We start from the raw sequence: 18,218 nt of genomic DNA on the forward strand, positions 1-18,218 counted from the left end.
CCTACATTTTCATCCTCAGTGCCTTTAGTGAGAACCTACTACATGCCAACCACCACCCTAAGTGAGGTGGATATAATTTTGTTCAAAACTGGCAAAGCTCCTGCCGTTATAAACCTTATTATTCTGTAAGAGACACAAAGATGTACTTTTTACTTTTTTAAAACAGCTACTGTATAGTGGCTACTATAATCAAGAAACAGAACATTTCTATCACCTCAAATCATCTAGCCCTATTCTAGTTAATCCTTCCTTGACATCTAGGCACTCAATGCTCTGTTTTGTCAGTATAAATTGCATTTTTATTTTTAAGAGTTTCATATAGGGGCGCCAGGGGGGCTCAGTCGGTTGAGTGTCTGACTTTGGCTCAGGTCATGACCTCGCAGTTCCATGAGTTGGAGCCCTGCGACGGACTTTGTGTTGACAGCTCAGAGCCTGGAGACTGCTTCAGATTCTGTGTCTCCCTCTCTCTCTGCCCCTTCCCCTCTCATGCTCTGTCTCTCTCTGTCTCTCAAAAATGAATAAACGTTAAAAATTTTTTTTAAGTTTCATATAAATGGAATCATATTCTTTTGCTTATGCTTTTTATTTCCTTTGCTCAACATAATGTTTTTTTTGTGATACATGATTTTGCATGTCAAGTAGTTCACCCCTGTTTGTTGGTAATTATTATTCATTACATTGTACGGATGAGCGATAAGTTTATCCATTCACCAGTAGATGAACATATGGGTTTCCAGTTTTGGATTATTAAAAATGAAGCTATGAAATGTAAGGTACAAGAGGACACATATTTTCATATTCTTAAGAAAATACCTGGGAGTGGAATTGCTAGATCAAATGGTAAGTGTATGATCAATTTTCTGGTAAAAGACAAACTGTTAAAAGTGATTGTACCATTTTGCTTTCTCGTCGGCAACAGGAGAGGTCCAGTTGCTCCAAATCCTTGTCAACATTTGGTGTCGTCTTTTAAATTTTGGCCATTTTAATGGGAATTAAATTAGTGGTAAAGATGTGCTTCTTACTCGTGGAAGTCTACTTGCATAATCCCACTTTAAAACTGATCATTTTGTTAACTTTAAGAAAAACGTAAAATATTTACAAGTCTCAAAGAAAATGGCTTGACTCTAGATATTTCGTTTCTCTTTCCCCCCCCAAGAAACCTCCAGGCTCTCTAGGAAACATAAATCCTGTGTCAGGCAGCACTAGCTCGATGAAATTCACAGCCAGGATCTTCCTGCGTGGCCACAACTGCTAAGGTCTACAAATATTGTCCTTGCTTTCCCCCCCCCCCCCCCCCCCCCCCCCCCCCCCCCCCCCCCCCCCCCGGCTTGCCAGTACCTTTCTAAAAATATCCCACAGAGTCCGTCTGGGCCAGCTCTGAGACCACCCCCTCTGGCTCCACCCCTCATCGGGACCCGCCCACTGCCCGGGACTCGGCTTGAGGCAGAAGGAAGGTAGCTTCCGGTCTCGCGATTGGCTCTAATCCCGCGAGAAGAGAAGTCGGCTGCCGTCGGCGGCGGTGGTGAGGGAGGGGGTGTGGCCGGGGTATGCGAAGTCCCCAGGAGTGAGGGAGAGGGGGCGGGGTCGCGCGCACCCGGCGTACGCATGCGCGCACGCGGCCGGTCGGGCAGGGCTGAGGGGAGGGGGCGGCGGCGGCAGAGGCGGCGTCGTTATTTCCGCGGTTTGGACGGTGCGTGGCGGCGCGGGCGGCCACGGGAGAAGTAGGTAGGGACCGCCAGCGCAGAGCCATTGAAACTCCCTCCCTCCAGTGTCCTAGAGTCGCAGCCCCCCGTGCGTGTGGCAGACCCTGGGACGCCAGGTCACCCTGGGGCCCCGGCCCTCCCGCCGCGCTTCAGGTAGGAGCTGGAGGCTCCCCCGAGTCCGCTGCCCGCCGAGGCCCGGGCCTTGCCGGGTGTTGCCGGGGCGACGACCCGGCACCGGGCGTGCCCGCCCTCCCGCGCGTCGACAGCTCTGCCCTTGCTTCCGTGCCCTGTGGGGCTGGGGCCGGGGCCGGGCCGGGCTGAGCTGACCCGGGGAGGGCGGACGTGGGGCGGGTCCCCGCCTCAGGTGCGCCGCCACCCTGGGCCGGGTGGGTTGGACCCCGCGAGGCGCTCCCGCACTCCGTGCCCACCGTGCGAGGCTATGCGGGGGTCCAGGTCGGCCCAGAGAGTTCCGGCCAGGTGAGGGACCACCCTGACTTGAGTAGTTGCCTCATGGGCTCCCGGGCTGCAGGAGGGGACTGTGAAGAGTGTCTTGGCCATTTGTGGCCAGTGTGGAAAGTTGAAAGCTCTGGAGTTGGTTCTGTTGGGGCCAGTGCTGGGGCGGCTTGTGATTTTTCTTCTTAGATAGTGGGAAGGCAAACTCTTAGAGCCCTGGTAGGTGCTGGACTATTAGTAAATGAACAGCGATAGTGTCCGTGTAAGATTTAGTTGCATTAAGGTATTTTTTTTCCAGTACCATCTTCAAACTCGGATGAGGTCTGGCAATTTAGTAAGACTTCCATCGAGTACTTCAGCAAACACACAAGGATTGCAAAAATACCCTTGCCTTGAAAGCCACAATCTCTTTTACACCAGTGTTAATTTTATAGGCATTATGGTCATGAAAGCTTCTGTAGAAGATGATGATTCAGGATGGGAGCTCAGTATACCAGAAAAGATGGAAAAAAGCAATACAAGCTGGGTGGACATAACCCAAGATTTTGAAGAAGCTTGTCGAGGTGAGTTTGAATTTTTGTATTAGAAGCTCAAAATCTGGGAAAAGATAAAATACAGTCTTGATTGTGATTTGTGGACTAACTCATTAAATGTAAGGAAATCAACAGGTAAGTGTGCTTTATCAAGTTTGTTAACCACACGTATTCATTCTCTACCTTCTGATTTTAACTTTCATTCCAAGCCAGTCGGTATTTGATATCGCATGAAATACAGATGTTGAAGCAATTTCTTCAGTTTGTCTAGCTTTAAGTAACAGAGTGGAGAGTACATGGCAGTAATTTCAAACTGTGGAAACATGAGTTGTATGGAACTAAAGATGTTAGTATTGTATGTTTGAGGTTTGTAAATGATCGAATCACATCATTCCCTGTTTAAGAGCCTTCAGTGGCTTCCTGTTCTGTGTAGAATAAAATCCGTATTCTGTCCCCATGGCCTGTACGGTCTGGTGCCTGCCTACCACTGACTTCGTTTTTGTACCACTGCCCCACTAGCCTCATTATGTTAGTCACAAGGTCCTTTTTATGTCATTAAGTACAGCAAGGCAGTTTCCCTTTGGACGTCTGTATATTTCCTTTTCTATGTTTTAAACTCCTTTGCTTCCAGGTCTTCACGTAGCCAGCTCCTTAAATGTTACCTCTCCAGTGAGGATTTCTCAAAACAACCAGTCTAAGCAGAGTTAGCCCCATTCTCTTCTGTACAACTCCATCTCAGTTGAATTACTTATTTTATTTTTATCGTAATGCTTAACCTATTGTCAGAAACCGTCATTTTCCCTTATTTCTTGTTTATTGTCAACCTTCCCCACTGGAATGTAAGTTCTGTGAGTGCAGAGATCTTGATGTAGCCCTAGCACACAGAACATTTCCTGGTACATTGTAATAGTTTAATAAATGCGTAGGTATAAATGACGAGAGAAATGAGCATACTTGTTGTCTGAGAGGAAGGAGCCTTAGGGAGAGACTGAAAAGTGAAAGAAACAAATGGTAGAGTGAGAGCTTGAATTTGAAGAGGATGAGATCAAGAACATGGTAGGGAAATTAACTTTTGGGTATAGAATAAGGACATACTGAGACAGGAGGAACTGAGGTTAGGATTGGTGAAGAAACATATTTCTAAGTGGATGGTGAGGCATGGTGGAGGGATGCACACCTGGACGGCTTCTGTTTCGTTACTGAATGAGTTAAGTTTCTCATGCTGGTGAGGAGGAGTGTTTAGTGCTCTTGAGAGGAAGAGTAGGGACTTGGAGCAGCTGAAGGTGGAAAGAGAGCCAGCTGAATATAAGCAAAATGATAAATCATGTGCCTGCCCATCCACTGTTTCGAGATACGTGTCCAGTTAAAGTATGCGTAAGTGAGATAGTGGAAAGAACATTACGCTGGGACTAATTGGGGGACTGCTCATATCTGTGTATCCAAAGGAGAGAGAAAGAAGTCTAAGTTACAGTGTAATTGTTGTACCTAGAGATTAAACTATTAAGTGGATCATACCCGTCATTTTGCACTGATTATTTATTTATTTACATTTATGTATTTTTGAGAGAGGCAGAGCACAAGTGGGGGAGGGGGAGAGAGGAGACACAGAATCCAAAGCAGCCTCCAGGCTCCGAGCCGTCAGCACAGAGCCCGAGGCAGGGCTTGAACTCACAAACCATGAGATCATGACCCGAGCTGAAGTCGGATGCCCAACTGACTGAGCCATCCAGGTGCCCCTGCACTAATTTTTTAAATGATCTATATTAGAGGGCTGTCATTCTGAACCTAAATGGGAAAGGTTTTATGAAGTTCATAAGGCATGAGTTGGGCTTTAAAGGAGTGGTCGAGTTTCTATAAGTGGATGGGAGGGAATTATTCTAGACAGATGAACCATTACAGCCAGCGTTTAGTGAGAGTTTGATGTTTGAGGAAGAGTAAATAATTTCGCTGCTTCATGGAAGAAACCTTGAATAGGCAGTATGGTTTAATACCTGTTTCAGTGGGGATTGAGAGGGGGTAGCATGTCATTTTGTTGCCAACCTCAAACCATTCTGTTAAATCTTCCATAATTAGCTCTTGCTTTGTCTCAGGAGGCACAGGTGTGAGGCATTCTTGAAACTAAAAAGTTAATGTAGATTTAGGACTTAAAGGCTGTTGGCAGTTCTTGAGCCTGTGGTATTAATAATTTGTTTTCTCTTCCTGAAATAATCAGATTCATGATGTCAATTTATTTTTGTATTTATTTAATGTTTATTTATTTTTGAGAGAAAGCTCACATGAGCATGTGCATGTGGGGGAGGGGCAGAGAGAGGGGAGAGAGAATCAGAAGCAGGCTCAAGGCTCCAAGCTGTCAGCACAGAGCCCGACGTGGGGCTCAAACCCATGAGTTTTGAGATTATGACCTGAGTTGAAGTTGGATGCTCAACCAACTGAGCCACCCAGGCGCCCCTCAGTTTATTTTTTAATAGAGTGTGTTGGGGGAGAGAAGCAGGGTAGAGGGAGAGAGAGGGAGAGAATCTCAAGTAGACTCCACACTTAGTGCACAGCCTGAGGGGGCTCGATCCTACAACCCCAGGATCAAAAGCGGGACACTCATCTGACTGAGCCAGCCAGGCACCCCCATGGTGTCAATTTAGTTTAGACTTCTGTTCTAGCAACTTTCAGAAGACCAAATTTAAAACAAATATTCTTAATACCTTTTAACTGTTGTAGTGGTCTCTTCAGTAACACTGTGATGGCATTTGGCTAAACTATGGTGATTTATTTATTTATTTTGGTACTGAGAAAACAATCTGCATAGTGATCACAGTGTTCTTCATGCACATTTCTACTTGTTCTTTTAGTGGCTCGTCAAACTCCTCTGGATCAAATTGTAACTTTCATCACTTCCTTTATCTCCTGTTAGGCAGAGGGCACACATTCCCTTGACATTTCCTGTATCTGACATTGAGGCCCTTGGCTTTTTTTCCCCTGAAATTATTTTGAATATATGGTGCCATTATTGTTACTTTGCCTGATATATAATATATTCATCTAAATAACACCTCTGAGCTTTGCTTCTCCAGGAAACTTTGCCGAATTCAAACCATCTCTGCTTCCTATAAAAAGCTTTTGATCTTCGTATTTCATTTGGTTGTCTAAAGTTAGGTGCTTTCTGAATATAAACAAACCCTCAATTTAGAAATTTCACTTAAACACAGAAGATCATAAAACGTACGTTGCTCCTTCTACCTACCAGATTCCCTTCTTCCACACACTCTGTGGATAGCCAACAGCCTCTCCTAGGATGATGATACCTTCAGGTGTCTAGAACCCAGAGGTAATCTAAGGTTCATTATCATTACTTCATCTTTTTGAGCTTTAGTCTAGAAAGACATGGGCCCTTCCTGTCATCCCATCTTCTTATGTCTTTGATGGCTTCACTCATTCGTCATTAGTCTGTCTTCCTCAGAGGCCCTGTTGTTTAAGGCCTCTTTTCCCGTCCACTTTCTTCAACTCTTGCCCATTACTTTTCTTCAGAAGACTCCTTTTATTGATTTCTCTTCCCTGTTTCAAAACCTAGGATTCTTAAGCTTCTTTCTCTTCCTTTCTATATTGTCTTCTCTCATTTAGAACACTTGTAGGTGCCTAATATATATTTGTTTTAAGAATGAATGAATATATTAAGGCCGTGTTTCTTCAAATCAGAGTATCTGGATCTCCTACTTCAGAAGTTTTAGAACCCCTGCATTACATTAAATGGTATCATTTTGGGTGATTGCCTGAAACTAGCTTCATTATGAACATAAGATTGAGCACTGAAATTGTAGCAATACTTGATTATAAACCTTATTATCCAGTTGGTTTGCAGTATGCTTCTGTAATCTTTTTAAAAAAAATTATCGAACTGATTATATAGCATTTAACAATTATCGTAGAAAAAGTATAGACTCCTCCCTTGCTGAATTCATAAACCCCAATTTGAGAATCATTGTTCTAGGAATTTGCTGTTTGTTAGCACTTTATTCAAAGATAAAAAAAAAAAAAAAAGATGGATGGAAATTGTCTTGGTGAAAGATCTGGGCACCCTGTAAAATACTTTTTTTTCTTTAAGTGATTTTGATTTTGGAAATGAAAATTATGTTTTCCTTGTTCCATCCTATCAAGAGTGTTTTCAGTCGTAAGGCATGGGGACTGGGCAGCACTGGTAATTGTGGGTCACTTGAGATCAGCAGTTCTCCACCAGGGATGATTTTGCCCCTCAAGGAACACTTGCCAGTGTCTTGCAATGTTTTTGGTTGTCACAGTGGGGGGGTGGACTGTTACTAGTGTCTAGCGGGTGCACAGCAAAGATGCTGCACAGGGTAGCCCCCACAAAGAAGTAATTATTCTGCACAAAATGTCAATAGTACTGCATAGTTCACTCTCTTTAGATAACTTTCAAGAATGTTCAACTATCATTTACCCTTTCTGACCCTGGATTCTTCAGGAAAGGAACATACGGATACTGGATGTCTTAACACCTCTAACAACTAGCATTAACATAGAGCAAGCAGTGGGAAGAGAGTGGGACCGTTGATACATTTTGAGGGCTCTTCTGCATTGTTGAATGCATCTATCAGATTTTCTTCTTAATCAGGTGGGTATTGTATATCCTCCTTTATGTTGGGAGGTTTGGTTAACAGAAGAGGTGTCCTCAGAACTCACCACTTTCCCTCTTTGAGGTGGTTATTCCAGTATTCATAATTATAGATAGCATGCTTCTATTATTATTTCTTGATTCCTCGCACTCCCAATTTGAAATCACGTATGTACCTCTACCCATATAGTTACAGCTACACTATGGATAAGCAAATATTACCTATTGTGGAGTCCAAGAGTAAAGCTGTTATTTTTCCTTCCCGCACAGTTTTGTTATATACAAAAAACTCTTATTCAGAATCTTTGTAGTTATCATTAGTTCTACCTTAGATTGTTCATTTGTCTTAAGCTCCTTAAGACATTCAGATACCTCAGACATCGTATTGTTTTTCATCTCTTTGAAGAAATTTCTCCTCGAGCCTCTTACTGCTCCAGTCTGAAGCTTTGTACATAGTGTGATCCTGAGATCATCAGCCTGGGGTTTCTTACTTTAATACAGATTAGACATCTTTTTTTTTTTTTAATTTTTTTTTACATTTATTTTTGAGAGACAGAGTAAGACAAAGTGAGAGTGAGGGAGGGGCAGAGAGAGAGGGAGACACAGGATCAGAAGCAGGCTCCAGGCTCTGAGCTGTCAGCACAGAGCCCTACGTGAGGCTCGAACCCACAGACCGTGAGATCATGACCTGAGCTGAAGTTGGACGCTCAACCGACTGAGCCACCCAGGCACCCCTAGATTAGACATCTTTTTTCTCCTTTTGAGTAAAATGCATGGGAGATACAATTTTTTGAGGCTCTGGGTGTCTGAAAATATTTTTATTGTATCCTCCCACTTTATTGATAACATAGTGTGTCTGGATACCTTTAAGAATTTTGAGGGCATGACCCATTGATGTTTTTGCTCTGATTTTGCTATTAAGTAGTTTGATGACATTCTGATAACTGAGCTTTCCTATGTAACCTTTTAGAGTCTTCTGTTTGACCTCTTATACAGACCTCTCATAGTGGCTTGCCTGGTTGATGACTCTGGGGTCTTCTTACCTTGTCTGATCCTTCAGTTCTAAGAAACTTTCTTTAATTACTCTATTCCTTCTTTCTCTCTCTCTTTCTTTCTTTCTTTCTTCTTCTTCTTCTTCTTCTTCTTCTTCTTCTTCTTCTTCTTCTTCTTCTTCTTCTTATTTTGTATTCTCCTTACAAAAGGATACTGTTTTTTGGATACTGAACCTTTCTTTGGGAGGTGCTTAGATCGTGAGAGTGGAGCCCACATGAATGGGTGTAGTCCCCTCTGATATTTGAGGTTACCATAGAAAGATGGCTATCTAGCAAGTAGACCCTCACCAGATATTTGCTGGTGCCTTAATCTTGGACTTCCCAGCCTCTAGAACTGTGAGAAATCAATGTTTGTTGTTTATAGCTGTCCAGTTTATGGTATTTTTTGTTGCAATAGCCTGAATGGACTAAGACTCGCATCTTCCGAACCTACTGATTTTTTCTTTTCCACTGTAATGTTTTTAAGACTTCTTTTCTCAGAACAATTCCCCCCTCCCCTTTTTTTAAGTAAAATGTCCTGGTTTTGTTTCAGGGTTGCACCGTTTTATCTCTCTAAGGATAATAGTTCTTTTGAATTTTCCTCTACATAGTGTCTTTCTGCCAACTTGCCTTTTTGTTTTTCAAGTTTGTTTCCTTTATATCTTTCATATTTGAGGATTACTTCAGATACCTAAGATTTCTTTGTTGTCTGAGGGTGGGAGACCAAAAGCCAGTGGGAACCTCTGAATTTTTGAGTGGGACTTACTGATGTGGACTTGACTGGTGCTGGTGCTCTGACTTGACTGCCTGTGATTTAACAGATAAGTGAGGGAAGAGATCTGGGGTTTTCACATACTCACTTAATGCCCCCTCTTTCCAGTGTTCTACCCTGGCCTTCAGGTAACCTTACGTCCCTGGGGACGTTTTCCCTCTCTTCACAGAAAGTCTTCAGTGTTACATGTGGGGAAGGGAGGGCAGTTGTCCTGCTCTGTACATTAGGACAGGGCTCTGCGCTGTCTGCTCAGTTCCATGTTTTAGCCTCCCTTTATCTGTACTTTTAGAGGCAAATGGTAAGTCATGTTTTGGGCTTTCTTCACTCCTGCTTTTTAGGATTCGGTTTTCTTGAGTTTGCTAAGAAACTACTTGTCTTTTTGTTTCCAAGTTGTACTATTACACTATTTCTGTACCTGTTTCTCTTCTTTGGAGTGTATACCTTTCTTAAAACACAAACACACACATACATACTTCCTTTGGTTGTTCTAATGAAATTTCTGGAGGGAATTAAAGGTAGTTGCCTGTGTTCAATTGGCCACCCTTACCCAGTGGTAAACCTCCGTCATTTTGTTTAAATATTACTATTACAGTGGTATTGGATTTCGGTTATATCATAGATTCAGTAGGGTATTCATAAGGATCCTAGCTGGGAACTTAACCATCATTTACAACGTTATGGGTAGAAATTTAATCAAAGATCTATAACGTCTGTTTACACATGATCTCATTTACAAGATGATAACGTATATGTATTTGCGTTGTCACATAGGTGCATGTTTTTCTTTTGCAAGATAACGTTTCATCCAAATGAGCATATGATTCAACTGCTGCATACCCAAATTCCACCACAAGTTATGATTCATTGTTCATTTCCAAGGCAAAATGAATGATGTCCTCAGTAAAATGTTAGGAAATTCTGTGACCCACAAAGTTGAGTTAAATTTTCTCTCACAGCAGATCCATTCATACTTTATATGAGAGTGAGGATAAAAGAAAAAGACGATTGTCAAGGTAGTCAAAAAATTTGAATCATCAATTTTTCCTCATATCTAATTTTTTCCTTTGCTTGGAGTGGTTTAAGCTATGTACTACTGTACCTATTTAAGGCTTTAACTTAAAAGTAGAAGTAACTACTTTTTAATCATTGTGTTAACTTAGTTCAGTGGTTTGGTGCGTCTGTAATCCCTAGGATCATCAAGAACATTTCCCACAGCATGCAAGATCAAAACAATTTCTGTAGTAGTACTAAGATGTTAACTTGCCTTTTTGACTCTCATTCTCTTATTAGTAGTCCAGAGACTACATGATATGTTATGATGTCATTGCTCTGACTGCTAATGATAAATGTAAAACATTATCCTTCTCGCTAAGTCTTTTCAGAACTGCTGCAGAGTTGGATAAGACCCAGACTACTCAGGTCTGTAGTGCTGTAGAAGAGCATGATTCCGTGTCCAGGTGTTGATCATGCAGTAAAAGTGCTTGCACTCTGCTTAGTTGAGCAAATTTTCAAGCTTCCTGCCTATAGTTTACTGTGATCTGATTCCTGGTGTTCTAAGGGACCATACTGAGAGTCAGCTAGTTCAGCAGTTCATTTTACAGATAAGGAAACCAAGGCACAGAGTGACTTCGTTCAAGGTCTGTGGAGTGTTTTTCTTTTTAAGTTTGGTGAAGCTATTTGGTACCCTAAATCTACCATAAGTATTTGATAAATTATTACAGCAGTTCTCAAATTTTTTGATTTTGGGACCCCATTATGCTTTTAAAAATTATACCTTTACACTCAAAAATTGTGTGTTTCCATATGGATATGGATATAGATGTTCATTAAAACTTAAAACAAATTTTAAAAATACCTCCCAATCGATTTAAAAACAATTATAAACCCATTCCATGTTAATATGTCTTTTGATGAAAAATAAATTATTTTTCAAAAGAGAATAACTTCCAAGACTAGAGTTGTTTTATATTTTTGAAAATCTCTTTAATGTCAGCGTAATAGAAGGCATCTGAATTGCTAATCTATCTGTATTTGTTGGAAGTATATGAGGTAAATCTGGCCTCACCAGATATATAGTTGAAAAACAGGAACCTTTTCAGATAATTGTGGATATACTTCTTTGATATTACAGTACAACAAAACTTGACAGGTGGTAGTTTCTTAAAGATGAGTTGTGATATGGAATCTGAATATCTGAAGACTTTCCATGCTCTCTGTTACATTAAAATCCATTGGTGTGCCTTGAACTTGGAATGCTTAATTTTGGAAGGTGTGTCTCCATTTGGAAAATATTGGTTCATTGACTTAAGCATATCTTCTAAATGCTGATATATAATACTGAAAAGCACATTTGTTAATATTACCACTATTATCAGAAAAGTCTTTTTTAATATTGGGAAGCTATCAGGTTCACAGTGGTAGATATGTTTCTCCAAATTCTAAGTTTTGCTTACAAGCTCGAATTTTATCATTGGCAACACAAAATTTCAGTTTTTCTTAAAGCAACAAACTCCTTTCCAAGAAAATGGCATATTCTTAAGTCTAAGTATAGTTTGTCATTTGTTCTTTCAAGTAAAAATGGTGTTCCATTGTAATTGTGCAAGTGCTTTTCCTTACAATAACAGCTTACTTTGATATGCAGCAGACGTGTTTGTTTATATTTCCTATTTTGTCAAATAGAATATTTAAAAGGTGTACTCAAAGATTGAGACTTAATCAGGTAAATCAGGACCAGCACTAGAATGAAGTGAGGCACCTAGGGTGGAAAACTTAAGAATTCACTATCTGAGGGGCACCTGGGTGGTTCAGTCAGTCCATCTCTTGATTTCATCTCATGGTTTGTGAGTTTGAGCCCCATATCCGGCTCTGTGTTGACAATGTGGAGCTTGCTTGGGATTCTCTCTCTCCCTGCCTGTCTCCTGTTCACGCTCTCCCTCTCTCCGTCTCAAAATAAGTAAACTTAAAAACAAAAACAACTCACTACCTGAAAGTGAGTTCATGCTTAAATTTCTCACAGGAAATGCTTCACTTGCTGCACCCTGGTCCCAGCCTTGAGATTAGTGATTTTACTGCTTCATCAAGGACTTAAGTGACATTTAAAAATGTTGTCTTTTTAACTGCAAGTGCTTGGAGGTAAAAACATACACTATTTAGCTTGGGGGCCACTGTCTTAATTTGTGGTGAAGCTAAAGCAGTGTAGCCCTCGTTGCTTTTTTATTTTTCCCTTTATGCTGTTGCTCTTGTATTATCAGTGCAGATGTCAATACAATGAAAAAGAAAATGTTTTAATATTACTGTGAAAGTAATTTTAATGTTACAGACACCTGCGTTCCCAGACCATCTGTGAGAACTGCTGTTATGTTCTGTCATACTATATTGTAGTTTTTGATATGCTTCTCATTGATTTATCTGTTTTGTTACCTGGAATTGTTAAAAATGAATGTTCTTTAACTTAAGATCAGTAGGAGGGGTACAGTTCAGAAAACTGGGGCTTTGCATCTTTTACCGGATTTGACCATCAATATTTAAGTTACTTAAAATGTTACAGTAGTAGTTCTCCCCTTCCCTGCACATTGGGATTTTACCTGTAGTGGTTTGAAACCATTGCAGAGGGGCCACCCCTAGAATTTAATTGGTTTAGGGTGCTGCTTGGATGTTGGGATTTTCACAGGCTCCAGAGTTGATACCAACATGAAGCCAAAGTTGAGAACTGCTTTATAGAGGATGAATACTGTTTTGATTAGCTGTTTACTCAGATGTTTTCTACATTTAAATAAAATGGGATTTCCTTTTTTTCTTTTTTCTTTATATTTATATTTATTTTTGGGAGAGCACAAGCAGGGAAGGGACAAAGAGAGAGGGACAGAGGATCTGAAGCAGGCTCTGCACTGACAGGCTGACAGCATGAGCCCGATGTGAGGCTTAATTAACGAACGTCAGATCATGACGTGAGCTGAAGTCAGACGCTCAACCGACTGAAGTGCCCCTAAATAAAATGTAACTTTAAAAAGTAGCTTTGACACTGTTCCTGGGACAAAAAAAAAAGGTTAGATTATGACCCCAAGCGATTTAAGAAACAACTTAAAAGTGGTAGGGGCACCTGGGTGGCTCAGTCGGTTAAGCAGCCGGCTTTGGCTCAGGTCATGATCTCACGGTCCGTGGGTTCGAGCCCCGCGTCGGGCTGTGTGCTGACAGCTCAGAGCCTGGAGCCTGTTTCAGATTCTGTGTGTCCCTCTCTCTGACCCTCCCCCGTTCATGCTCTGTCTCTCTCTGTCTCAAAAATAAATAAACGTTAAAAAAAAAAAAAAGTGGTTTAAGAAAGTTAAAAAACAGCAGTCAGTTCTGTGAAAAAGCATAGTTGGGGGAAATTTACTAGTGATATTTTAAAATGAGGTTGGTAATTCTGATTGGATTTTTGTGGCCTGTGGTGGGTTGCTTGCTAATTATTAAAAGTTCAATTTATAGGGATTAAATATTCATCGTGTAGAAGGCATTATGTTAGTAATGGAGTAGAAATAATTTCTTAGAAAATGAAGTTTAAAGTAATGAAAGCCCATTTTCAAACAAAACTTTTGTTTCTTTTTTTTCTTAGAATTAAAATTTAAATATAAAGATGGTGTTATTCAAAGGATTTTTCTGTTTGTTTCTTTTAGAATTAAAGTTGGGAGAACTGCTTCATGATAAGCTGTAAGTATTTGAAATAGCGTAGTTTAATATTTCTGGGTTTTTTGTGTGTGCAGTAGTATTCCTTGAGGCCTGGGTAATACTACATTTCAAAGCTGTAAAAATAAAATGAATTAGAAATCTATTTTTAATCTTGGTGAGCTGTTTTGGGGCAGCTGACCTTAGTTATGATATGAAATGGTTGTACCTGGTAAAACTATGATTTATGGTCCTTTTTTTAAGAGTTAGATGTATAGGATATGGAATTTCTTGAGGAAAAGATACAGATTTTGTGTTATCTGTGATAGGCTGGTTGATGACCAATGATGAATGATTTAATGGCTGGATGAGAGAATCCTGGGAAAGGCGAAAAAAGGGAGATGCTTGATTTTATTTGTACTCCCGCAGATAACCTCAATTCCCGTACTACTATGGCCAGGCTCAATTTCAAAATTAGGAATGTGAAATGTTAAATCAGTTAATGGCCAAGATGGGACATTTGAGGAGCAGGAGTAGATCCTGAAATTAAATTTTTCTCAAACTAATGTGAATCAGAGACATCAAGGGGTTTTTAAAACACACATTGCTGGGCCCAACCCCCCAGAGTTCCTTCTTTAGGGCTGGTGTGGGACCCCGCAGAAGTTGAAGTTCCAACACGTTCCCAGGTGAGGTTGATGTGCTGATCCAGGGATCGACCACACTAAGAACCACTCTGGGTCATCCTTTTGGTGCTGCAGGCGGTTCTAGGAAAGATAAACGAAACCATACCACAAACAAATGCAGGAAAGAGTGTGACTCCTCACTGTCGAACAAGATTTGAGAGAAGACAGCTGAAGAGGGACCAAGTGGTCTTCATTTCCCCAAGGTTTTAGGCTCAGCCCAGGAAACATGATTGTCAGCAGCCTCCCCTGAACACCTATTAAAGTTATATTCTTGTAATTTATCTCTCCCTTAGCTGTCTTGTATTTTCTCCCTACTATACAATCTTCTAACATATATGTAACTTTTTATCTTTACTGTTTGTTTCCATTCTCTGGAATCTCGGCAGGCAAATTTGTTTTGTTCACTTGAACCTAGAACCGCGTCTAGCATATATTAGGTGCTCAGCATTTGTTGAATGAATGGAGAAATCCTAATTTAATGCTGCTATAATTTCTGTAGAGCGTTTACTAATTAGGCAAGTACTTTACTGGTCTAGGGTTTTAATTGTGCCATTAAAAACTTGTTTTTGTTCTCTTGTAAGTAATGGATACTTTGTTTTAAACGAATTCAAACATTAGAGATGAAGCAAAAATTTCCCATTGTACTGCCCCCACGTCCCCCACGCTTACTCTTTGCTAAGATATCATCACTATTATGAGATTGTTGCATGTCCTTTTGGACCTATAAAATATATATATGAATAAAATCTGTAAAAATAGTTGATTATAAATTCCTGTCTATAGTATGTATTATTTTGAAAATTCTTTTCCCATTCAGTGTATCTCGGAGATCTTTCCATGTTAGTATATAAGCTATACCTCGTTCATTTTAACTGTTGCTTTGTATTTTACAGTGACTATACCATAATTTATTCTGCAGTATCCCTATTGATGGACATTTAGATTGCAACATGGGAACATGGGATTAGTAACATGGGAAAATTAAAGACATTTAATTTATACAAACCTCTTTGTATGCATGTGCAAATATATTTTAGGATGGAAGCCTAGAAATCAAATGACTGGATTTTAATAGGTTCAGCCAAACTTTACTAAAAAAAAGTCTGTATCAGTCTCCCACCAACAGTATATGAGAGTAAACTAGGTATATTTTTTAAGCTTTCTGAGTGGCCAAAGCAATTCCTCATTGGTTTGTTTTGCATTCCTGATTACATTTGAATTTGAGCAGCTTTTCACTTTTATTATAAATATACACTTTTTTCTTTTGTGAATTGTCCATTCATGTCCTTTGCCTCTTTTTTTTTTAATTTTTTTTTTTTTAAGTGTCTGTTTATTTTTGAGAGAGAGACAGAATGTGAGTGGGTTAGGAGTAGAGAGAGAGGGTTAGGGTTGGGGTTAGGGTTAGAATCAGAATCCGAAGCAGACTCCAGGCTCTGAGCTCTCAGCACAGAGCCCGACGCAAGGCTTGAACTCACAAGCTGTGTGATCATGACCTGAGCCGAAGTTGGATGCTCCACTGACTGAGCCAGCCAGGCGCCCCTGTCCTTTGCCTCTTTTTCTTTGGACTAGTTGCCTTATTTGTTGTATGAGTCAGTTGTATTCTGGATAACAACTTTTTAAAAATTACCTATATTAAAAATACCCTTTCTAGATAATTATGGTGTTTTAACTATGGTTTATTTTCATTGCATATAAATTTAAAATATTTACACAATTGCATACCTCAGCTTCTCCTTTTATAGTTTTTTGAAATTATTGAAACTCTTTTTTTTGTTCAGAAATTCAAAAATTATTGAAATCTTTTGTTTGTTTGCTTGTTTTAGGTATAGAACTTAAATCTGCCTGGGTTTACTTTTTAAAATTGTGTGAATCAAAGATTTCACATTTTCCAGATGGTTAGCCACTTGTTTCAGCAGTATTTATTGATTAATCCACTATTTTTCATTACTTTGAAGTTCTGTCTTTATCATATAGAATTCCTACAGAAATGCGGGTTTAGACTGTTTTCTATTGATCTGTGTGTTCTAGAATGTTTGTAATTATTATGTCTTATAGTATCTTTGATATTTGGTGAATACTGTTTTTGTTGAAAGAATTCTCTTCCATTTTTGCATATTTTCTGTTTTGGCTTGGCAAGCTCTTTGAAAAATACTATTTGGGTTTTGATTAGCATAGTTTAGAGTTGTTTTCAATAATAACATACTCATCTTGTCAGATTATCTTGAAGCATTGAGAGATTTGAGGGATTGAAGGGAAGAGTTTGTCTCCTTAAAGCTGGTTTTAATGTTTTGCTGCTTTTCTAAGAGGAAATGATGTATTGTAACAAGGTAATGTCTTTATTTTCCTGGTAGTCTAATAGCTTAGACTAAGCAAAATGTGAAGTCAGTAGCTTGATCACCTATCAGACTTTCTTTTAAGCTTTTCTTGTTCCTGTCCCATTTTTTAAGGCATATCTGTTAATGATATACTCACTAACCAGTCCACAGTGCACCACAACTATCTGTTTATATGGCTAATAAGCCATAAATACCAGATACAAGTTAACACGACTCCTGGATTATTTTTCATTATGTTACTGCCAGAACTTCGGGCATTGTAGATGGTAATGTGCTGCATTATTCCTATTATTCAAGATATAAAGAAAATAAATCAAAAATTACATTTGGTAATGATTATTCCAATACAACTTTCTAAATATTAAGTAGAGAAAACCATTTAAAGAAGGCAAAGTGAAATCCATTATAGGTCAGTTGATCTTTTTTCCAAAATTTCTAATGTGCAACCTTTTTAAAGGAAACACAAAAAACAATTTTTGTTTTTCACTTGCACAGTGTATGCAAATAATTTGACCACTACATAGAATTTTTATGTTAAAATAAGATTATTTAATTTTTTTAATTTAAAAATTTTTTTTTCTTTTTTTTTTGCGAGAGAGTTACATACATGCATAAGCCAGAAATGGGTAGAGGAAGAGAGAGAATCCTAATCAGGCTCCATGTCCAGTGTAGAGCCCGACAGTGGGGCTCAATCTCACAACCCTGAGATTATGACCTGAGCTGGACATTTAACTGACTGAGCCACCCAGGTGCCCCAGAGGGAGATTATGTAATTGAAATAGAAGTGTTAGCAAATTGGGAAGACTAAATATATAGAACACTATATATTTAAAGTACTATAATTATTATATCATTGAGGGAATCTGGGTAAACTTACTCGTTCAAAACAATTTGTGGGGTCAATTTTTTTGTTTGCAGATTTGGTCTTTTTGAAGCCATGTCTGCCATTGAAATGATGGATCCCAAGATGGATGCTGGCATGATTGGAAACCAAGTTAATCGAAAAGTTCTCAATTTTGAACAAGCTATCAAGGTAAATACCATTGTGCTTTTTGTTTTATCATTTGTTATTCCACATGTTAAAACAGTGCCCATCAAACTTGGCATATTAAAATACAATTTTTTTACAAGCATCTCAGGTACATAAACAAAACTTAGTTACAAGCTTTAGTTATCTTTTTTTTTGAAGTCTGTAAATTGTTCAAAGGTCTTCATTACAAGCTGGCACTAAATTTGTGTGTGTGTTTACTAATTTTTTAAAGCATTTCAGTATACAAATACCAGGGTAGTTGGTTAAGCCTTTAAGTTTTATATATTAACACACTAAGCAGAATGCTTGTGGTTGTGAATTTGAAATTCATTCTGTGAGGATTGACTTAGAAATTCATTCACAGTTGCCACAGAGTTTAATTTTGCATATTTTATGAAGAAAGATTTGCTAAATAAAT

At 39.4% G+C, this 18,218-nt stretch overlaps 1 protein-coding gene across 2 annotated transcripts in view; it reads left to right on the forward strand.

Moving 5' to 3' along the window:
- The first annotated feature begins 1,656 nt into the window (after positions 1–1,656).
- NAA35 (N-alpha-acetyltransferase 35, NatC auxiliary subunit) overlaps positions 1,657–18,218 on the forward strand; it is a 98,930-nt gene continuing 82,368 nt past the window's right edge. The window contains exons 1-4 of one of the 2 annotated variants that reach the window (XM_047103001.1): positions 1,657–1,725; positions 2,591–2,719; positions 13,763–13,796; positions 17,689–17,803. In XM_047103001.1, the coding sequence (XP_046958957.1) occupies positions 2,596–2,719; positions 13,763–13,796; positions 17,689–17,803 (273 nt within the window). In that variant the 5' untranslated portion in view covers positions 1,657–1,725; positions 2,591–2,595. The other variant, XM_047102998.1, reaches the window with a different exon arrangement.

This window comes from Lynx rufus, unplaced genomic scaffold (genome assembly GCF_022079265.1).
Source record: "Lynx rufus isolate CCGP_SWC_20201006 ecotype Redwood Valley unplaced genomic scaffold, mLynRuf1.p SCAF_10, whole genome shotgun sequence".
NCBI lineage: Eukaryota > Metazoa > Chordata > Mammalia > Carnivora > Felidae > Lynx > Lynx rufus.